This window comes from Crinia signifera, chromosome 6, assembly GCF_055691185.1.
Source record: "Crinia signifera chromosome 6, ASM5569118v1, whole genome shotgun sequence".
Lineage (NCBI taxonomy): Eukaryota > Metazoa > Chordata > Amphibia > Anura > Myobatrachidae > Crinia > Crinia signifera.
In genome coordinates, this window is record NC_139222.1 from 18,091,652 (window position 1) to 18,115,590 (window position 23,939).

General features: G+C 50.7%; 2 protein-coding genes across 3 annotated transcripts in view; one reads left to right on the forward strand and one right to left on the reverse strand.

Annotated features, from left to right (window-relative positions):
• Nucleotides 1–23,939, reverse strand: part of LOC146010058 (uncharacterized) — a 341,065-nt gene that overhangs the window by 17,764 nt on the left and 299,362 nt on the right. The gene's annotated exons all lie outside the window — the stretch shown is intronic.
• The window catches only part of LOC146010115 (uncharacterized), a 65,467-nt gene continuing 44,150 nt past the window's right edge, over nt 2,623–23,939 (forward strand). Inside the window, exons 1-6 of the mRNA XM_083151037.1 lie at nt 2,623–3,615; nt 8,387–8,539; nt 10,763–10,951; nt 11,199–11,337; nt 16,726–16,823; nt 16,918–17,074. Of these exons, the coding sequence (XP_083007163.1) occupies nt 8,462–8,539; nt 10,763–10,951; nt 11,199–11,337; nt 16,726–16,823; nt 16,918–17,074 (661 nt within the window). The 5' untranslated portion in view covers nt 2,623–3,615; nt 8,387–8,461. The remainder of the gene's footprint in view (nt 3,616–8,386; nt 8,540–10,762; nt 10,952–11,198; nt 11,338–16,725; nt 16,824–16,917; nt 17,075–23,939) is intronic.

The window sequence follows — 23,939 nt, forward strand, 5'->3', positions numbered from 1 at the left end:
CCCAGCCAGGGGTATCCGTTATAGCAGGGACAGCCGACAGGTGCCAGGACCCAAGGGGTTAATCCCCGGCGGAGGGCGCGAAGAGATGTCCCCAGGCTGATTGACAGCGCAGGGGGACGTATAGAGAGAGAAGGGGAGATGCTAGGAGGTCAGGGGGGTCCCGGACGGGAAGGAGAGAGAGGGCAGCGAGGCGAGCGAGAGGAGAAGAGTGCCAGGCGGGTGCACGCTTACCCGCAGCAGCCCTCCGAGTCCTCACAGAGACGGAGTCGGGTGCGCAGGAGTACTGGAGAAGCAGCCGGCGGGGACAGAGCCGGCTGGGCCACGTGACTGGAGAGGAGCCGAGAGAAGGACACCGCCGCCACCCTGGAGAGAGAGAGGACCCCAGACTGGACTGCCAGGGAACCGGAGGGGCGACTGAGTGCGGCAACGCTGCGGCGCCCGCACTAGTGCGCCCTCCGGCGGATCAGAGGACAGCGCTGCCAGCACTGAACAGCCAGCTACCAGACATCGCGGAGAGGAAAGTGACGGGCAGGAGCAGACACCAGGTACCCTTCCCCAACCAAAACCCCTGTCCATTCTCCACAAACCCACCAATGCTGCCCCACAAATCGCTGGACACGTGCTATAGGAGCACCTTTATTATTAACCCCTCTGGGCGCCCACAGTAGGGACCCCTCTGTGGTATACAGGAGCAATAGGTTCTACCATTTTCAGAGCCCACAGAGACAGCTGCCAGAGCCCGGCCTGCAGCCTCAGAAGCCAGAGGACAACAGGTAGTGTAGTGGTCTCAGTGTGTCTTGACATGTGGTGTGGTGGGATGGATATATGTATGGAAGCAGTGAGTGTATGTATGTTTGAGTGAGAGCAGCAGTGTGTGCAGCATGTATGAGGGCGGCAGTGTGTGCAGCATGTATGAGGGCGGCAGTGTGTGCAGCATGTATGAGGGCGGCAGTGTGTGCAGCATGTATGAGGGCGGCAGTGTGTGCAGCATGTATGAGGGCGGCAGTGTGTGCAGCATGTATGAGGGCGGCAGTGTGTGCAGCATGTATGAGGGCGGCAGTGTGTGCAGCATGTATGAGGGCGGCAGTGTGTGCAGCATGTATGAGGGCGGCAGTGTGTGCAGCATGTATGAGGGCGGCAGTGTGTGCAGCATGTATGAGGGCGGCAGTGTGTGCAGCATGTATGAGGGCGGCAGTGTGTGCAGCATGTATGAGGGCGGCAGTGTGTGCAGCATGTATGAGGGCGGCAGTGTGTGTAGCATGTATGAGGGCGGCAGTGTGTGCAGCATGTATGAGGGCGGCAGTGTGTGCAGCATGTATGAGGGCGGCAGTGTGTGTAGTGTGTATGAGGGCGGCAGTGTGTGCAGCGTGTATGAGGCCGGCAGTGTGTGCAGCGTGTATGAGGCTGGCAGTGTGTGCAGTGTGTATGAGGCCGGCAGTGTGTGCAGCGTGCATGAGGCCGGCAGTGTGTGCAGCGTGCATGAGGCCGGCAGTGTGTGCAGCGTGTATGAGGCCGGCAGTGTGTGCAGCGTGTATGAGGCTGGCAGTGTGTGCAGTGTGTATGAGGCCGGCAGTGTGTGCAGCGTGCATGAGGCCGGCAGTGTGTGCAGCGTGCATGAGGCCGGCAGTGTGTGCAGCGTGTATGAGGCAGGCAGAGTGTGCAGCGTGTATGAGGCCGGCAGTGTGTGCAGCATGTATGAGGCCGGCAGTGTGTGCAGCATGTATGAGGGCGGCAGTGTGTGCAGCATGTATGAGGGCGGCAGTGTGTGCAGCATGTATGAGGGCGGCAGTGTGTGCAGCATGTATGAGGGCGGCAGTGTGTGCAGCATGTATGAGGGCGGCAGTGTGTGTAGTGTGTATGAGGGCGGCAGTGTGTGTAGTGTGTATGAGGGCGGCAGTGTGTGCAGCGTGTATGAGGCCGGCAGTGTGTGCAGCGTGTATGAGGCTGGCAGTGTGTGCAGTGTGTATGAGGCCGGCAGTGTGTGCAGCGTGCATGAGGCCGGCAGTGTGTGCAGCGTGCATGAGGCCGGCAGTGTGTGCAGCGTGCATGAGGCCGGCAGTGTGTGCAGCGTGTATGAGGCAGGCAGAGTGTGCAGCGTGTATGAGGCCGGCAGTGTGTGCAGCGTGTATGAGGCCAGCAGTGTGTAGTATGTATGAGGGCAGCAGTGTGTGTAGTATGTATGAATGAGGGTGTCAGTGCGTGTAGTATGGATGAATGAGAGCGTCAGTGTATAGAGTATGTATTGTATGAGGGCGTCAGTGTGTGTAGTATGTATGAATGAGGGCGTCAGTGTGTGTAGTATGTATGAGGGCGGCAGTGTGTGTAGTATGTATGAATGAGGGCGTCAGTGCATGTAGTATGTATGAGGGCGGCAGTGTGTGTAGTATGTATGAGGGCGGCAGTGTGTGTAGTATGTATGAGGGCGGCAGTGTGTGTAGTATGTATGAGGGAGGCAGTGTGTGTAGTATGTATGAATGAGGGCATCAGTGCATGTAGTATGGATGAATGAGAGCATCAGTGTATAGAGTATGAATGAGAGCGTCAGTGTATAGAGTATGAATGGGAGCGGCAGTGCGTGTAGTATGTATGAATGAGATGCAGATGATTAGTTCCGGGGGGAGAGAGTATGCAGCAGGCCCGGGAGAAGGAGCAAGAAATAATGACACTACTGATCTTGACAGGAGGCTCATCCACCACATGTCCACTCCTCTCGACTCCCTCCTACTCCTCTCCACCCCCCTCATCCTCCTCTCCCCCACCCTCCTCATCCTCCTCTCCCCCACCCTCCTCATCCTCCTCTTCTACATTCTTCCTCTTCTACACGTTTCCCCTCCTCTGCTTAACCTCCTCCTCAGGCCCTCTCCCCTTCCCATGCTCTCCCTTCTACTCTCCTCAGCTCCCCCACCACCTGCTCTGCTTCCCTTCCTGTGCTCCTCTGCTTCCCCTCCTCCTCTCCTCTGCTTCCCTCATACTCACTCCCTATCCTCCGCACCCCCTCTCCCCCTCCTTTGCTCTCCCTTCTCCTCTCCTCCACTCCTCCTCCTTTCCTCAGCTCCCCCACCACCTCCTCCTCTCCTTAGCTCCCCCACCACCTCCTCCTCTGCTTCCCCTCCTCCTCACCCCCTTTCCTCTGCATCCGCTCCCCCTCTCCTTCACTTCCCCTCCTCCTCACCCCCTCTACGCTCCCCTTCCTCCACCACTCCCCCACCTCCTCCTTTCTTCCTCTCCTCCTCTCCTCTGTTCCCCCTCCTCCTCACCTACTCTCCCCTCCTCCACTCTCCGTCCTCCTCTTCCACTCCCCCTCCTTCATTTCCCCTCCTTCTCACCCCCTCCTCCTCTCCCCCTCTCTTTCCCTCGCTCTCTCTTCCTCCTCTATCTCTCTCCTCCCCACCACTTTCACCACACTTCTCTCTCTTTCCTAGATTTCCAGGGACCCTGCCTGGGGTACAGGAGAAGAATACCCGGTGCCAAGAAGAAAGTGTGGCGCCAGGGAACAAAAGCTGCCGGGGACCCTGCACTGCAAGGGGGGGGGTGTAGCAGACCTGGGAACAGGAGCAGAAAAAAACAGGAGCAGACCCGGGAACAGGAGCAACTACCTGCTGATCGTGACAGGAGGTACACAGCGCCCACTTGTACTGCACTCCCTTCTCCGCTCCTCTTCCTCCATACCTCCTCCCCTACCCTTCCCCCTACCTCCTCTCCCCCTTCTCCTCTTCCACTACTCTTCTCCTCTGCTTAACCTCCTTCTCACCCATCACGGTGTGTGGCAAATGTATATTGGGCATCACGGTGTGTGGCAAATGTATATTGGACATCACGGTGTGTGGCAAATGTATATTGGGCATCACGGTGTGTGGCAAATGTATATTGGGCATCACGGTGTGTTGCACATGTATATTGGGCATCACGGTGTGTTGCACATGTATATTGGGCATCACGGTGTGTGGCAAATGTATATTGGGCATCACGGTGTGTGGCAAATGTATATTGGGCATCACGGTGTGTAGCAAATGTATATTGGGCATCACGGTGTGTAGCAAATGTATATTGGGCATCACGGTGTGTAGCAAATGTATATTGGGCATCACGGTGTGTAGAAAATGTATATTGGGCATCACGGTGTGTAGCAAATGTATATTGGGCATCACGGTGTGTGGCAAATGTATATTGTGCATCATGGTGTGTGGCAAATCTATAATGAGCATATGCCAAACACAGTAATGCTCATTATACATTTGCCACACACCGTGATGCCCAATATACATATGTGGCTGTCCCTGTCACTTTCTCTCTGTGTTCCCGCTGTCAGTCTCTCTCTTCTGTCACTCTGTCCGTTTGTCCTTGCTGTCCTTGAATTTTGGCTCCTACAGTGTGGCACAATGTGCAAGGGGCACTAGTACTAGATAGTATAAGGGGTCCTACTAGTGTGGTATATAAGGGGTATGTGGTATGGTACGCTACACTTAAAGACACGCCCCCTTTTCAGTGGCCACGCCCCCTTTTTCAGAGCGCGCGCGCGCCTTCGGCGCGCGCATAAATAAGTCCTTTGTTTTTCCATACCCCCACTTTCAAATTTCCACTTCGAGCACTGGCACAGACTGTGTTGTTACTATAATAAAAATGGTGCAGATCCCGGTGTTACTGGAATATAGGTGAAGCAGACCCCGGAGTTACTGGAATATAGGTGGAGCAGACCCGGGAGTTACTGGAATATAGGTGGAGCAGACCCGGGAGTTACTGGAATATAGGTGGAGCAGACCCCAGTGTTACTGCAATACAGGTGAAGCAGACCCCAGTGTTACTGGAATACAGGTGGAGCAGGCCCCGGTGTTACTGGAATACAGGTGGCACAGACTGTGTTGTTCCTATAATATAGATGGCGCAGATCCCGCTGTTACTATAATACAAGTCTGACGAAGGTTACATGTAACCAGAATGTTTATATACGGGGTGACTCCTGTTCCCTGTGTAGCCTGTGAGAGCCGCCCGCTACCTGGATATTGGATAAGGACAAAGACTCAACAGCTCTGGGAATGAGAGGACTTAGTGGTCACTCCGGGAGCGATGCATCATTGCTCAGGTCCGATTTTGTCCCCGGTCCCTATGATGGGGCTTTACGTACGTATGTTCAAGCCCCATTCGCACCAGGGTGGGAAGGAAGCGGGCATGGAGTAGATGCTGGGGTGTGCCCATGTAAATGCTGGGCATACCCCTGGCTTCTTCATTAAGAAATACCCCTATTATGTTTGTGTCCATGTAGAATGTAAGCTTGACAGGGACAGATGCCAATGACTAGATATCCTGTGTTAAACACTGCATAATATTTGTACACTATATAAATAGCTGGTAAGAATTAGCTTCTAATATTTATTCTTCGGGACACATCAGGGGCCACAGGGCTAACGCTGGGTAGTGAGCGGGAGAGAGAGAGCATTCCAGCACCAGAGAGGTTAAACTTCTTGCTGCTTCCCAGGCAGCCAGGCTTCTCCCCGCCTCCAGGCCATGAAGTTGTTTCTGTGCTGGCAGGAGCCAACATGCACCTTATGCTGCTTTCAGACCGCATAACTGGCTTTGACCCTGTATTTGGAAACGTTTCCAAAAACGGGTCTGCCAGATAAAACCCCTTTCACACCGCAGCACTTAAACGGTATATTACCGTTTAAGTGCCGATTTTTTGACACTGGCAGACCCGTTTTTGGAAACTTTCCAAATACAGGGTCAAAGCCAGTGCAGCATTCAGCCCTCCCCTCCGTGCAGCTCCCCCCCCCCTCGCGTGTCGACCGAGAGCATGTCGACGCCCCCCGCGCGTGTCGACGCCCCCCGCGCGTGTCGACGCCCCCCCCCACCCCACCCCGCGTGTCGGCGCCCCCCCCCCCCCCCGTGTCGACTTACCCCGTGCCGGTACCTCCGTTGTGGACTGCAGCTCAGTATGCTCGGAAAGCACTTATGAAAAAAAGTGTCTTCCAGAAAATGGCTGCCCCATAGGAAACCCTGTTTAAAAAAACTGTCTTCCGTATGGGGGGCAGCCATTTTCTGAAAGACACTTTTTTCATAAGTGCTTTCCGAGCATACTGAGCTGCAGTGCCGGGAACCACAACGGAGATACCGGCACGGGGTAAGTCGACACGGGGGGGGGGGGCGCCGACACGCGCGGGGGGGGGTCGACACGCGGGGGGGCGTCGACACGCGGGGGGGCGTCGACACGCGCGCGGGGGGTGTCGACACGCGCGGGGGGTCTCCAGTGCTGTGAATACTTAATGAGCGCTCATTAAGTATTCACTGTGCTGAATTTAGGACCCAGCTCATTGGCTGGGTCCTAAATACCGTTTCTGAGCCGATTTTTGCGCTAAAATACCGGTTCAGAAACGGGTAGGACCCTGCATTTTAACCGGTTAGAAAAAACGGCATTTTCTAACCGGTTAAGTGGGACTGGACCTTTCAGACCGCACACATTACCGTTTTAAAACGGTAAAAAAACGGCAATTTACCGTTTTAAAAGTGCGGTCTGAAAGGGGCATTAGAGAGGGGCTGCAATATGCAGCCTTAATTCTTTTAAATTTTTATTCTATTTTTACACTGACTTTGTTTCAGTGACAGAGCAGCAGACACCCGCACTGCTGCTCCATCACCCAGGCGCGGCAGCTGCAGCACCACACATCGGTGTGTGACTGCAGCTGGCCCCGGGCACTCGGGAGACCACAGCCGGGCTCCAGGGAGCAACGGATAACCCGTTCCCCGAAGGGAGCGCGCAGGACTAAAAGCGGCTGCAACAGCCCAGTGCAGGGAACCGTCGGGCTGTGATAGCCAGGAATGCAGGTGTGTGGGCATGAGGTCATCTTCCCTGGGGGCCATTTGCTAGCAGGGACAGTAGGCGGCACATCCCACAGTGATTCCTGCCACCGATCCTTCCTTCCTGCCTGCAGCACGTGTGGAGGGACACGGAGAGCTTATAAGCCACCCGATGATCCACTGCCAGAGAGCCTGGGCCAGTCCTCCCTGTACCTCTCCTCCAAGGACACAGGTTACAGAGTTTATGCTCCAGTCAGCCATAGCTGCTTAAGGAGCTGAGTGCCATTTTATCTTTGAATTGTATTCCTTGTGTGCTTGCTGTGTATTGTGTACTGCTGTAACACTATCACTGCCTGTCAGAAGTATATTGTGTTAGCTGTGTCTCTTTAAGCTGCCAAAGGACTACAAATGTCTTCCAGGGATAGCTGTCCTAGTGACACTGGGGCCCCAGCATTGATGTCTTGTACATCCTGTAATGCTGGCCTATCTCCCTAGGACTATGTCCAGGATGGCTTATGCACAGGCTGCTATGATGCGCAGGTGACGCCCGCAGCTTCAACCTCCTCGCAGGAGCCGGCCCAGGCCACGTCCCTTACTCAGATCATGGTGCAGCTAGTAGATAAGCTCTAGGCTACCCCTTCATTCCTACCCCTCCTTCATCAGGACACTAATTTGGAGTAGGTGGATAAGCAGGATAATGATGAGCAGTAGATGATGAGGACCTCTCTACCCCAGGGGGGATGCCTCATCACGTATATTGATGTGGTGGCCTTGATCACAGCGGTAAAGGAGTTCCTGAATTAACAATACCCAGCCGAACCACCCAGATCCTCTGGCCCTACTTTTAAACGTCCTAAGCGGACCCTTGACGTATATTTCCCAAGTCAAAGGACTTGGAGGATTCCCTCTTGGAGGCCTGGGAGACACCCAATAGAAAGTTTACACTTCCTAGAAGGTCCGTCTCCCTTTACCCCCTCCCTTAGGAGGATAGAGTCCATTGGGAAATGGCCCCCAGGGTAGATGCACATGTTGCTATGCTTGTGCGATCCTCTACGCACCCCATCCCAACTACGTCCCTCAAGGACCCAGCAGATCGGAAGTTGGAGAACTTCCTAAAACTCATTTATACCGGTGCGGTGGCTAGGCCTGCCCTGGCATCAGCCTGGGTAGCTAAGGCTATGGTGGAATGAACAACCACCCTCGCGGCTACTGCTACAGAGGGGGGGGGGTGGGGGGCGTGCAGATGACCTGTTGCCTACTAGTGACATCATGAATCAGGCCGCACTCTATTTAGGAGAGGCTGCATTTCATGCAGCTACCCTAATCTCCCGTGTGTCTGCTTCGGAAGTGGCGGCACGCCGGTCCCTGTGGCTACACTTCTGGAAGGTGGACCCTGACTCTAAGAAAACCCTAGAAGCACTTCCTGTTGAGGGTTCCCTCTTATTTCTGTCTGCCTGGGAAGCTAGAAGAAGTTTAACCATTTGGGTGCTGGAATGCTCTCTTCCACTTCACCACCCAGCATTAGCCCTGTGGCCCCTGACGTCCTCGAAGAAAGAGATTTAACAGGTAAGACCTAAATCTTGTTCTTCATTTCTAGACATTTGTGCAGTGAGGCGTCATATCCTAGTTACTAAACACCACGTATCCTGTATAGATCACTGATTCCCCGAGGATGGACATGGACAGGAATCACATGACTGAGAGGATACTAAATCTCACGCTGGAGATCATCTACTTGCTAATTGGGGAGGTGAGGGGATCTGGGAGTGTCACTGTGACATCACATATATCTATAGTAATAATACAGGGACGTGACTGGGGAGGTGAGGGGATCTGGGAGTGTCACTGTGACATTACTTATATCTATAGTAATAATACAGGGACGTGACTGGGGAGGTGAGGGGAACTGGGAGCGTCACTGTGACATCACTTATATCTATAGTAATAATACAGGGACGTGACTGGGGAGGTGAGGGGAACTGGGAGTGTCACAGTGACATCACTTATATCTATAGTAATAATACAGGGACCTGACTGGGGAGGTGAGGGGGTCTGGGAGTGTCACTGTGACGTCACTTATATCTATAGTAATAATACAGGGACATGACTGGGGAGGTGAGGAGATCTGGTAGTGTCACAGTGACATCACTTATATCTATAGTAATAATACAGGGACGTGACTGGGGAGGTGAGGGGAACTGGGAGTGTCACAGTGACATCACTTATATCTATAGTAATAATACAGGGACGTGACCGGAGAGGTAAGTGGATCTGGGAGCGTCACTGTGACATCACTTATATCTATAGTAATAATACAGGGACATGACTGGGGAGGTGAGGAGATCTGGTAGTGTCACAGTGACATCACTTATATCTATAGTAATAATACAGGGACGTGACTGGGGAGCTGAGGGGATCTGGGAGCGTCACTGTGACATCACTTATATCTATAGTAATAATACAGGGACGTGACTGGGGAGGTGAGGGGATCTGGGAGTGTCACTGTGACATCACTTATATCTATAGGAATAATACAGGGATGTGACTGGGGAGGTGAGGGGACCTGGGAATGTCACTGTGACATGACTTATAACTATAGTAATAATACAGGGATGTGACTGGGGAGGTGAGGGGACCTGGGAATGTCACTGTGACATCACTTATATCTATAGTAATAATACAGGGACGTGACTGGGGAGGTGAGGGGACCTGGGAATGTCACTGTGACATCACTTATATCTATAGTAATAATACAGGGACGTGACTGGGGAGGTGAGGGGATCTGGGAGTGTCACTGTGACATCACTTATATCTATAGTAATAATACAGGGACGTGACTGAGGGGACCTGGGACTGTCACTGTGACATCACTTATATCTGTAGTAATAATACAGGGACGTGACTGGGGAGGTGAGAGCACCTGGGAGTGTCACTGTGACATCACTTATATCTGTAGTATTAATAGAGGGACGTGACTGGGGAGGTGAGGGGATCTGGGAGCGTCACTGTGACATCACTTATATCTATAGTAATGATACAGAGACGTGACTGGGGAGGTGAGGGGATCTGGGAGTGTCACTGTGACATCACTTATATCTATAGTAATAATACAGGGACGTGACTGGGGAGGTGAGGGGATCTGGGAGCGTCACAGTGACGTCACTTATATCTATGGTAATAATACAGGGAGGTGAGAGGATCTGGGAGTGTCACACTGACATCATTTATATCTATAGTAATAATACAGGGACGCGACTGGGGAGGTGAGGGGATCTGGGAGCGTCACTGTGACGTCATTTATATCTATAGTAATAATACAGGGACGTGACTGGGGAGGTGTGGGGATCTGGGAGCGTCACAGTGACGTCACTTATATCTATGATAATAATACAGGGACGTGACTGGGGAGGTGAGGGGATCTGGGAGCGTCACTGTGACATCACTTATATCTATAGTAATAATACAGGGACGTGACTGGGGAGGTGTGGGGATCTGGGAGCGTCACAGTGACGTCACTTATATCTATGGTAATAATACAGTGACGTGACTGGGGAGGTGAGGGGATCTGGGAGTGTTACTGTGACATCACTTATATCTATAGTAATAATACAGGGACATGACTGGGGAGGTGAGGGGATCTGGGAGTGTCACTGAGACATCACTTATATCTATAGTAATAATACAGGGACGTGACTGGGGAGGTGTGGGGATCTGGGAGCGTCACAGTGACGTCACTTATATCTATGGTAATAATACAGGGACGTGACTGGGGAGGTGAGGGGATCTGGGAGCGTCACTGTGACATCACTTATATCTATAGTAATAATACAGGGATGTGACTGGGGAGGTGAGGGGATCTGGTAGTGTCACTGTGACATCACTTATATCTATGGTAATAATACAGGGACATGACTGGGGAGGTGAGGGGATCTGGGAGTGTCACTGTGACATCACTGTCTTTTCCAATGCACAGGGTTACACCATAGTGAAGAAGACATCTGGTGATTGTGAGACACCCAACAGCCTTCACCAGGTGTTAGGAGTGAGCAGCACCCAGAGCCTCATCAAGGAGCCTCTACCTCGCTCCCTGATACATGAGAGACAAAATGATCAGAAGATCCTGGAACTCACCAACAAGATCATTCAGCTGCTGACTGGAGAGGTGACTGCTGGGAATGGGGACATTATACAGTAACACCGGGGGATGTGACCGGAGAGGTGACTGCCGGGAATGGGACATTATACAGTAACACCGGGGGGATGTGACTGGAGAGGTGACTGCTGGGAATGGGACATTATACAGTAACATGGGGGGGATGTGACCGGAGAGGTGACTGCTGGGAATGGGACATTATACAGTAACACCGGGGGATGTGTCTGGGTGATGACTGTATTACTGTGTGTGTCAGGTTCCTATAAGGTGTCAGGATGTCACTGTCTATCTCTCCATGGAGGAATGGGAGTATATAGAGGAACACAAGGATCTGTATAAGGATTTGATGATGGAGTCTCACTGGCCACTCACATCACCTGCACAAGAGAGAGCAGGTATGAGGGGCCCTCTTTATACACCTACGCATGATCTGATAATCACATATACACTATACCATGTCCTCAGTCACTGTGTGTCTCCTAAAGATGGGGCCAGTAACAGAGATATCCCAGAGAGATGTCCCCGTCCTCTGTATTCCCAGGATAATCACATATATACCATGTCCTCAGTCACTGTGTGTCTCCTACAGATTGGCCCAGTAACAGAGATACCCCAGAGAGATGTCCCCGTCCTCTGTATTCCCAGGATAATCACATATATACAATGTCCTCAGTCGCTGCGTGTCTCCTACAGATGGGCCCAGTAACAGAGATCCCCCAGAGAGATGTCCTGGTCCTCTGTATTCCCAGGATAATCACATATATACCATGTCCTCAGTCACTGCGTGTCTCCTACAGATGGGCCCAGTAACAGAGATCCCCCAGAGAGATGTCCCGGTCCTCTGTATTCCCAGGATAATCACATATATACCATGTCCTCAGTCACTGCGTGTCTCCTACAGATGGGCCCAGTAACAGAGATACCCCAGAGAGATGTCCCCTTCCTCTGTATTCCCAGGATAATCACATATATACCATGTCCTCAGTCACTGCGTGTCTCCTACAGATGGGGCCAGTAACAGAGATACCCCAGAGAGATGTCCCCGTCCTCTGTATTCCCAGGATAATCACATATATACCATGTCCTCAGTCACTGTGTGTCTCCTACAGATGGGCCCAGTAACAGAGATACCCCAGAGAGATGTCCCCGTCCTCCGTATTCCCAGGATAATCACATATATACAATGTCCTCAGTCACTGTGTGTCTCCTACAGATGGGCCTAGTAACAGAGATACCCCAGAGAGGTGTCCCCGTCCTCTGTATTCCCAGGATAATCACATATATATATACAATGTCCTCAGTCACTGTGTGTCTCCTACAGATTGGCCCAGTAACAGAGATACCCCAGAGAGATGTCCCCGTCCTCTGTATTCCCAGGATAATCACATATATACAATGTCCTCAGTCGCTGCGTGTCTCCTACAGATGGGCCCAGTAACAGAGATCCCCCAGAGAGATGTCCCGGTCCTCTGTATTCCCAGGATAATCACATATATACCATGTCCTCAGTCGCTGCGTGTCTCCTACAGATGGGCCCAGTAACAGAGATACCCCAGAGAGATGTCCCCGTCCTCTGTATTCCCAGGATAATCACATATATACCATGTCCTCAGTCACTGCGTGTCTCCTACAGATGGGCCCAGTAACAGAGATACCCCAGAGAGATGTCCCCGTCCTCTGTATTCCCAGGATAATCACATATATACCATGTCCTCAGTCACTGTGTGTCTCCTACAGATGGGCCCAGTAACAGAGATACTCCAGAGAGATGTCCCCGTCCTCTGTATTCCCAGGATAATCACATATACACAATATCCTCAGTCACTGTGTGTCTCCTACAGATGGGCCCAGTAACAGAGATACCCCAGAGAGATGTCCCCGTCCTCTGTATTCTCAGGATAATCACATATACACAATATCCTCAGTCACTGTGTGTCTCCTACAGATGGGCTCAGTAACAGAGATACCCCAGAGAGATGTCCCCGTCCTCTGTATTCCCAGGATAATCACTTATATACAATGTCCTCAGTCACTGCGTGTCTCCTACAGATGGGCCCAGTAACAGAGATACCCCAGAGAGATGTCCTGTCCTCTATATTCCCAGGATAATCACATATATACCATGTCCTCAGTCACTGCGTGTCTCCTACAGATGGGCCCAGTAACAGAGATACCCCAGAGAGATGTCCTGTCCTCTATATTCCCAGGATAATCACATATATACCATGTCCTCAGTCACTGCGTGTCTCCTACAGATGGAGCCAGTAACAGAGATACCCCAGAGAGATGTCCCCGTCCTCTGTATTCCCAGGATAATCACATATGTACCATGTACTCAGTCACTGTGTGTCTCCTACAGAAGGGCCCAGTAACAGAGATACCCCAGAGAGATGTCCCCGTCCTCTGTATTCCCAGGATAATCACATATATACCATGTCCTCAGTCACTGCGTGTCTCCTACAGATGGGCCCAGTAACAGAGATACCCCAGAGAGATGTCCCCGTACTCTGTATTCCCAGGATAATCACATATATACCATGTCCTCAGTCACTGTGTGTCTCCTACAGATTGGCCCAGTAACAGAGATACCCCAGAGAGATGTCCCCGTCCTCTGTATTCCCAGGATAATCACATATATACAATGTCCTCAGTCGCTGCGTGTCTCCTACAGATGGGCCCAGTAACAGAGATCCCCCAGAGAGATGTCCCGGTCCTCTGTATTCCCAGGATAATCACATATATACCATGTCCTCAGTCGCTGCGTGTCTCCTACAGATGGGCCCAGTAACAGAGATCCCCCAGAGAGATGTCCCGGTCCTCTGTATTCCCAGGATAATCACATATATACCATGTCCTCAGTCGCTGTGTGTCTCCTACAGATGGGCCCAGTAACAGAGATACCCCAGAGAGATGTCCCCGTCCTCTGTATTCCCAGGATAATCACTTATATACAATGTCCTCAGTCACTGCGTGTCTCCTACAGATGGGCCCAGTAACAGGAATACCCCAGAGAGATGTCCCCATCCTCTGTATTCCCAGGATAATCACATATATACCATGTCTTCAGTCACTGTGTGTCTCCTACAGATGGGCCCAGTAACAGAGATACCCCAGAGAGATGTCCCCATCCTCTGTATTCCCAGGATAATCACATATACACAATATCCTCAGTCACTGTGTGTCTCCTACAGATGGGCTCAGTAACAGAGATACCCCAGAGAGATGTCCCCGTCCTCTGTATTCCCAGGATAATCACTTATATACAATGTCCTCAGTCACTGCGTGTCTCCTACAGATGGGCCCAGTAACAGGAATACCCCAGAGAGATGTCCCCGTCCTCTGTATTCCCAGGATAATCACATATATACAATGTCCTCAGTCGCTGCGTGTCTCCTACAGATGGGCCCAGTAACAGAGATCCCCCAGAGAGATGTCCCGGTCCTCTGTATTCCCAGGATAATCACATATATACCATGTCCTCAGTCGCTGCGTGTCTCCTACAGATGGGCCCAGTAACAGAGATCCCCCAGAGAGATGTCCCGGTCCTCTGTATTCCCAGGATAATCACATATATACCATGTCCTCAGTCGCTGTGTGTCTCCTACAGATGGGCCCAGTAACAGAGATACCCCAGAAAGATGTCCCGGTCCTCTGTATTCCCAGGATAATCACATATATACCATGTCCTCAGTCACTGTGTGTCTCCTACAGATGGGCCCAGTAACAGGAATACCCCAGAGAGATGTCCCCATCCTCTGTATTCCCAGGATAATCACATATATACCATGTCTTCAGTCACTGTGTGTCTCCTACAGATGGGCCCAGTAACAGAGATACCCCAGAGAGATGTCCCCATCCTCTGTATTCCCAGGATAATCACATATACACAATATCCTCAGTCACTGTGTGTCTCCTACAGATGGGCTCAGTAACAGAGATACCCCAGAGAGATGTCCCCGTCCTCTGTATTCCCAGGATAATCACTTATATACAATGTCCTCAGTCACTGCGTGTCTCCTACAGATGGGCCCAGTAACAGGAATACCCCAGAGAGATGTCCCCGTCCTCTATATTCCCAGGATAATCACATATATACCATGTCCTCAGTCACTGCGTGTCTCCTACAGATGGGCCCAGTAACAGAGATACCCCAGAGAGATGTCCTGTCCTCTATATTCCCAGGATAATCACATATATACCATGTCCTCAGTCACTGCGTGTCTCCTACAGATGGAGCCAGTAACAGAGATACCCCAGAGAGATGTCCCCGTCCTCTGTATTCCCAGGATAATCACATATATACCATGTCCTCAGTCACTGTGTGTCTCCTACAGATGGGCCCAGTAACACAGATACCACAGAGAGATGTCCCCGTCCTCTGTATTCCCAGGATAATCACATATGTACCATGTACTCAGTCACTGTGTGTCTCCTACAGAAGGGCCCAGTAACAGAGATACCCCAGAGAGATGTCACCGTCCTCTGTATTCCCAGGATAATTACATATATACATGTCCTCAGTCACTGCGTGTCTCCTACAGATGGGCCCAGTAACAGAGATACACCAGAGAGATGTCCCGTCCTCTGTATTCCCAGGATAATCACATATATACCATGTCCTCAGTCACTGTGTGTCTCCTACAGATGGGCCCAGTAACAGAGATACCCCAGAGAGATGTCCCCGTCCTCTGTATTCCCAGGATAATCACATATATACAATGTCCTCAGTCACTGTGTGTCTCCTACAGATGGGCCTAGTAACAGAGATACCCCAGAGAGATGTCCCTGTCCTCTGTATTCCCAGGATAATCACATATATACCATGTCCTCAGTCACTGCGTGTCTCCTACAGATGGGCCCAGTAACAGAGATACCCCAGAGAGATATCCCCGTCCTCTGTATTCCCAGGATAATCACATATATACATGTCCTCAGTCACTGTGTGTCTCCTACAGATGGTCCCAGTAACAGAGATTCCCCAGAGAGATGTCCCCGTCCTCTGTATTCCCAGGATAATCACATATATACCATGTCCTCAGTCACTGTGTGTCTCCTACAGATGGGCTCAGTAACAGAGATACCCCAGAGAGATGTCCCGTCCTCTGTATTCCCAGGATAATCACATATATACCATGTCCTCAGTCACTGCGTGTCTCCTACAGATGGGCCCAGTAACAGAGATACCCCAGAGAGATGTCCCCATCCTCTGTATTCCCAGGATAATCACATATATACAATGTCCTCAGTCACTGTGTGTCTCCTACAGATGGGCCCAGTAACAGAGATACCCCAGAGAGATGTCCCCGTCCTCTGTATTCCCAGGATAATCACATATATACCATGTCCTCAGTCACTGTGTGTCTCCTACAGATGGGCCCAGTAACAGAGATACCCCAGAGAGATGTCCCCGTCCTCTGTATTCCCAGGATAATCACATATATACCATGTCCTCAGTCACTGTGTGTCTCCTACAGATGGGCTCAGTAACAGAGATACCCCAGAGAGATGTCCCGTCCTCTGTATTCCCAGGATAATCACATATATACCATGTCCTCAGTCACTGCGTGTCTCCTACAGATGGGCCCAGTAACAGAGATACCCCAGAGAGATGTCCCCATCCTCTGTATTCCCAGGATAATCACATATATACAATGTCCTCAGTCACTGTGTGTCTCCTACAGATGGGCCCAGTAACAGATACCCCAGAGAGATGTCCCCGTCCTCTGTATTCCCAGGATAATCACATATATACCATGTCCTCAGTCACTGTGTGTCTCCTACAGATGGGCCCAGTAACAGAGATACCCCAGAGAGATGTCCCTGTCCTCTGTATTCCGAGCACTGTACAGAGGAGACTCACAGGACCCCACAGGAGGATCAGGTAGGTGGGATGTACCATAGTGAGTTTTCACTACATGATCTGTAGAGAAGCTGTGTGTGTGTTTCATTCACAAATATTTACTGTTCTTATTTAGAGTGGAGACCTGAATCATATTAAGGTAGAAGATAAAGAAGGAGAAGAAGAGACGAATGTGACTGATATTAAGGAAGAAGAAAAAGAGGGGGAAGAGACGGATGTGAGGTGTGGCCAGCAGTGTAAGGAGGAGGAAATCATTACAGATATCAGCACAGGTGAGTAATAATCACTGATTACAGTCACATATTCTCCTTGTTCTGTTCCTACAGCAGCCTCTCACACTCCCCTCATTATTCTGTACTGACAGAGGAGGGTGTAGGACATGGGTCTTCAACCTATGGCCCTCTAGATGTTGTGAAACTACATGTTCCAACATGCATTGCCACATTTTTTCCTATAAGAGCATGCCAAATCTGTCAGGGCATGCTGGGAAATGTAGTTCCACAACATCTGGAGGGCCACAGGTTGAAGACCTGTGGTGTAGGATATCTGCCCAGCAAGGGAGTCATGAGCCATCAGCCCCTATTATACTCCTGCTCTCCTCCTCACATCATGTCACTGTGTGTTACCAACCCAGAGATCTGACCAGTCTCCTCCCCGCACTCTCTGGTGTATCTCATACATCAGGAGCCATCAGCCCCTATTATACTCCTGCTCTCCCCCTCACATCATGTCACTGTGTGTTACCAACCCAGAGATCTGACCAGTCTCCTCCCCGCACTCTCTGGTGTATCTCATACATCAGGAGCCATCATCCCCTATTATACTCCTGCTCTCCTCCTCACATCATGTCACTGTGTGTTACCAACCCAGAGATCTGACCAGTCTCCTCCCCGCACTCTCTGGTGTATCTCATACATCAGGAGCCATCAGCCCCTATTATACTCCTGCTCTCCCCTCACATCATGTTACTGTGTGTTACCAGCCCAGAGATCTGACCAGTCTCCTCCCCGCACTCTCTGGTGTATCTCATACATCAGGAGCCATCAGCCCCTATTATACTCCTGCTCTCCGACTCACATCATGTCAATGTGGAGGTTATTCTGGTTGGTGCGGTCCGTTACGAATTCTTTCGGAGCTGACCGAACGCCACACTGTGCGGACATTGTAAGAACAAACGCCCACAGGTCCACCGCATTCGGACAGACTCACTCTCTAAGAAGAGGGTGTGTTTTCGGACTACATCCAAACCGTGCGTGTGCGGTGGCCACACAAAGAATCTGCACGGTCTTACAGCGTCAGAATGGACGGGAAGCTGCCCGTACGCACCGATGCGGTGAATTTCCACAAAACTCATGACTGTTATCTGAACTCATACATCTGCCACATGACACACTTATGCAATTAGGCAACCTCATAAAAAAGGGTTTGTTTGTAATTGTAATAAATTAAATCCTAATTGATACTTAAACACATTACTACCACTTTACATTAACCCTTACATCATGTGAAGTGCTATTCATTCATTGTTGCCCCTTTACCTATGTTTTATGTATGCATATTATATAATAATTGCACGTCAGGTTTCAGGTGCGGGTGTACTAATTGGGCGATCCGAATGCCTAGCACAAGAACAAGTGGTCTCCGCAAAGTGAAACTTGCTTATGAAGACCGCATATTTCATGCATGTTGGTTCGTTTGCTGTCGGTGTGCTGTCCGAATGCACGCCTACCAGAGTTAGTGCACTCCCTCGTGTACGCCCATATTTACGCCCAGTGTTTCCCACTTTGAAACCACGCCCTTGTGTAAGTCTGAATGACGCCCAAAAACGCCCATATTTCCCGATTCAATTTGGTGGGCATTTCTGGACGGTATTAGTGAGAACGAGTACGGAGACCATGCGTGGCACATGCGCATTGTGTTGCCTGCGCATGCGCAGACGGCTAAAAAGCGCCCTCCGAGAGAATTCGGAACGGACCGCATCGACCAGAATAAGGCCCTGTGTGTTACCAGAGATCTGACCAGTCTCCTCCCCACACTCTGGTGTATCTCATACATCAGGAGCCATCAGCCCCTATTATACTCCTGCTCTCCCCCTCACATCATGTCACTGTGTGTTACCAGCCCAGAGATCTGACCAGTCTCCTCCCTGCACTCTCTGGTGTATCTCATACATCAGGAGCCATCAGCCCCTATTATACTCCTGCTCTCCCCCTCACATCATGTCACTGTGTGTTACCAGCCCAGAGATCTGACCAGTCTCCTCCCCACACTCTCTGATGTATCTCATACATCAGGAGCCATCAGCCCCTATTATACTCCTGCTCTCCCCCTCACATCATGTCACTGTGTGTTACCAGCCCAGAGGTCTGACCAGTCTCCTCCCCACACTCTCTGGTGTATCTCATACATCAGGAGCCATCAGCCCCTATTATACTCCTGCTCTCCCCCTCACATCATGTCACTGTGTGTTACCAGCCCAGAGATCTGACCAGTCTCCTCCCCACACTCTCTGGTGTATATCATACATCAGGAGCCATCAGCCCCTATTATACTCCTGCTCTCCCCCTCACATCATGTCACTGTGTGTTACCAGACCAGAGATCTGACCAGTCTCCTCCCCACACTCTCTGGTGTATCTCATACATCAGGAGCCATCAGCCCCTATTATACTCCTGCTCTCCCCCTCACATCATGTCACTGTGTGTTACCAGCTCAGAGATCTGACCAGTCTCCTCCCCACACTCTCTGATGTATCTCATACATCACTAGCCATCAGCCCCTATTATACTCCTGCTCTCCCCCTCACATCATGTCACTGTGTTACCAGCCCAGAGATCTGACCAGTCTCCTCCCCACACTCTCTGGTGTATGTCATACATCAGGAGCCATCAGCCCCTATTATACTCCTGCTCTCCCCCTCAGATTCGGGTAAAAAAAACAGCGAAAAAACCCATGTCGACCTAGCGACCTGTAGACGGAAAGTCATGTAGACTGTTTCACCTGTACTTTCTATATGTCGGGATTTTGTCCTTGTCGGTATTATGACCTATTCGGGATTTTGACCGTCGGGATTTCATACCGAATCCGGTGAAGCATAATCTATGTTCACTTATGGGCATCACATGCATTTGGGGTGAGCAAGGTATAGATGAGACGCCCTCCTCTATGATCCCCAGTAATTCGCTAGAAATCTATATATAAACTTCAGTCTCTTCCATAGACCTCTCCATCCTCACTAATAAAACCTTATCTGGAGGATATGTTGGTGTAAGTGGTATCCCCCCAGATACCTAATTACTAAACACATAACATATGTCCTACTATAATTTGTAAAGCAACATACACTATATGGACGAAAGTATCCGGACGCTTGACCATTACACCAACAGGGACTGTAATGACCCCGGAGTTGGTCTCCCTTCTGCAGCCGTAACAGCTTCCAGTCTTCTCAGAAGGCTTTTGGCGGTGTTCCTGTGGGAATTGGAGCCCATTCATTCTGTAGAGCATTTATGATGTCAGGCATTAATGTTGGACGAGAAGGCCTGTCTCACAATCTCCCTTCCAGTTTATTTCAAAAGTTCCGATGGGGTTGTGGTCAGGGACCTGTGTGGGCCAGTCAAGTTCTTCCACACCGGACTCCTCAAACCATCTTGAGGGAGTGGCGACAGTGGGGAAGGTTGAATAGATCTCTCTTCTCACCACTGCCGGCCTCTGTTCCTTTAGCTTCTATTTAGACCTTCACCGGTAGCTGCCCGTGAGGCTTAGCTGTTGTTTCTCCTGCGCCTCTTGCGCCACCCGCGGCTCTCCTGCGTGCCTCGCGTGGGCTGCTGCGGCTGGCTGGGCCTTCCATCCTCTGTGCTGCTGGGTGCCATCTTTGGTCCTCCCTTCCTCCTGTGGCTCCGGCTGCAGCTCTATCTGGCGGCTGCGGCGGTGAATATGCTGCTGGTAGTCTCCTGACCCATCCGGTGCCATTTGCAGCAGTTGAGGAACTGAGTGGAGGGATCCTGTCCTACATCTTAAATAAACTGGCTACTCGTCCAGACACCCAGAGACAGCGCCACCCAGCCCTTCATCGCTGGGACGGGGTGAAGGCTGCGGCAATCTTGGATCTGAGGGGTGCTGCGGAATCAGGTGCTATTATTCTTCCTCTGCCTGTATAAGCCTGGATCATCTTACCCTTTCTTTAAAATACGGAATTACTGCATTTAAAGTCCTCTACGGTGGGTGCCTGTTGCATTGGCCTGGTATACTGTTGCTTATTTCTAGTTGAATCTTGGAGGCGTGCTAGCCACCACCAAGCAGACTTTGCTCTTCTCTGGAGTACTGTGGTGTTTATACCATTGCTATGGCTGACCCTATACAAGTGCTCATTAAGGCTATTGAGGAGTCCACCCAGAGGATTATTGCTAAAATTGATAATGTGACCCCTATGCTTATATGCTCTGGGCCCGGGCCTTGACAGAGTCCCATATTTTCTTCGATGCAGACTGTCAGGCGTAGAGGTCTTCTGTAACTCCGGATGACGGTATCATAGCTCCTTTTATTTCTTCGGATACTGACCTTGATGGTGTCACCTCCCATGGGATGGCTTCTTCCAGTCCTTTATTATGTGACTTTCAAAGAAGTGGAATAGTGGCCGGATTAGTAGAAGATCACTGCTTTTGGTGCCGCTGTTACTAAGTATCAGGCCGGTCTTATATCTATATCTATAGATATACATCTATATATCTTCTTCCTTAACAATGGGTTTATCCCCTCTTCCCCTGTAATTAGACAGGTAATTTTTCATCCCTAGGATCCAGTCCCTCCTCTTCCTCTATATAGCACTCCTCCTTCCCATGTCCTCTAGTCTTTTTCCTGTCTCCTTATGTAGTACAGGTAATTAGTGTAGGTTTTGTTGTTTTTTATTATAGCAGGCTTGCATGCTGCTATATTGGGCAGCAGCTGGGGATGGCGGTGCTTTGCCCTTTTAAGTTTGGTCCGGGCCGGCGGCTTAAGGACACTAACCTGCGGCGGGGAGGCTCTCTTTCCCGGTGGGCCGAGCATACATCTCTCTGGCAGAGTTTGAAGGCATCCCGGCTGGCGTGCTTCTCCTCAGCAGCTGTGGGGGGACACGTGGCGGCTCCGGAGCACAAGGCAGCGTCATCGAGGCGTGCCGGGAGGCGCGTGATGTGAGTAGGCCGCATTACGCGTCACCCGGCGGAGTGGGACGTTGCACGTGGTGCGCACCGGGAGGCGCGTCATGCAAGAAGGCCCTATTGTGCGCGGCTTGCATTCCAGCAGGCCGCGTGCGTGTCACCTGGGAGATGGTGACACACGGGGAACGCACCGGGAGGAGCGTCATTCCGTGAGGGCCCTGTTGCACGCGGCTTGCGGTCCATTTAGTGGAAGAGCTCATATATAAAGCGCCTGGCCAGTGTAACAGGCGCTGGGGGGGCTTTCTATGCAATATGGAGCCTACTATGCTGGAAGATGCCTCTCAAAGAGCTAGTGCTGCGCTGCCCAGGTAAGTCCTCTATAGAGGACTGGTTTTTATTACCATTCTTTGCTGATGTTAGTTAGTAATAGGGTCCTTTTCTGTTGTAGTGTGCCTTCTGTGTCCAAGAAGACATGTAAAAATAAGAACACTGCTAAGACGAGCCCAGCATGTGATAAGTCTTTTGTAGGGGAAGATGCCCTTTGTCAGGATTGTGCTAAAAAATCTACTGGGCCTACTGCTTCATCTCAGTTGGCCGAGCTTATGGCCTGGATGAAGAAGAATTTTGTCACCAAGGATGAGTTTGTTGGTAGCAAGAGAGCTAGGTCTCAGTCTGGCAATCAGGATTTGGATGTGGACTCTGTTGTAGCATCAGATGATGCAGGATCTGACGGTTCTACAGTAGAGTCAGGAGAAGTGGTTGAGGATGAGCGTCTAGTCAACTTGGATAAAGATCTTTACAAGACTCTTAATTCTAAAGATCCTGTCAAATCCGAATATGATACACTGTTTGAGGATAGAACCAGGAAAGGTAGATGCTTTCCAGTCCACAAAGTAGTCATTTTAACTAAGGAATGGCTCGGTATTGATAAGAGGATAGGATCATTTAAAAGGGTGGACTGCATGTATCCTATCGATGATGAGGAATTCTTGAAGTGGTGCAGCATTCCTACGATAGACACTGCTGTGGCTGAAGTTACTACAAAGACCACCATTCCATTGGAGGATGAGGCGTCCTTAAAGGACGGATAAGATGGATAAGAAAATGGAGAGTGCCCTCGAGAGATTACATATTGCCGGGTCTCTTTCCATGAAATCAGGTGTGGCTGTAGCGTCTTTGGCCAGGGCGCTTAGGCTGTGGTGTGCATCCCTTCAGGAAGACCTGCAGGAAAAGATTTCTCGGGACCATATGAGCAAAAGTCTGGCAAAAGTTTTCAGCAAAATCAATCGCGTCGGTGGTAGTGGCTCCCAGGGCACTATGGCTCAAATCTTTGGCTGCTGACTCCCATTCTAAGAGTAAGTTGGCCACTCTCCCTTATGAAGGTTCCTTTTTGTTTGGGAGCAAGATGGATCAGATGATCCAGAGAATGACGGGTGGTAAGTCAGTCAGACTACCACAAGACGAGGGGTAGATATGTTAATTACCTGCACAGACAGTCATTCAGACAGGCCAGGTCCTACAGGCCCGGTAGGCCCTTTAGGGACAGATATGCGTCCGGAACCTCTCGGGCGTTTTTCGCCAGTCACTCAGAAGAGGTGGACAGAAGCAGTGACGGCAGGCCTCCCGTGGTAAAAGTCCCAGTGGCGGGCAGACTAATGCAGTTCGCACATTTACGGGAAAAATCCGTTCGAGACAAGTGGGTCCTACAGATAGTTACCACGGGGTACCGCCTAGAGATTTTTGCAAAGCCAAGACTGGCAAGATTTTTGATTTCGAAACTTCCTCCTCCAGGTGCAGAGAGAGAAGTTCTTCAGTTAAATTTAAAGGATCTCATCGACTCCGGTGCGGTCGAAGAAGTTCCACCTACAGAAAGGGAATTGGGGTTCTATTCCCGTATATTCGTAGTAACCAAAGTGTCTGGAGGGTTCAGGACCATTACAGATTTGCGTCATCTCAACGACAGAATAAGAAAGAAAAAATTCCACATGGAGACCACCAA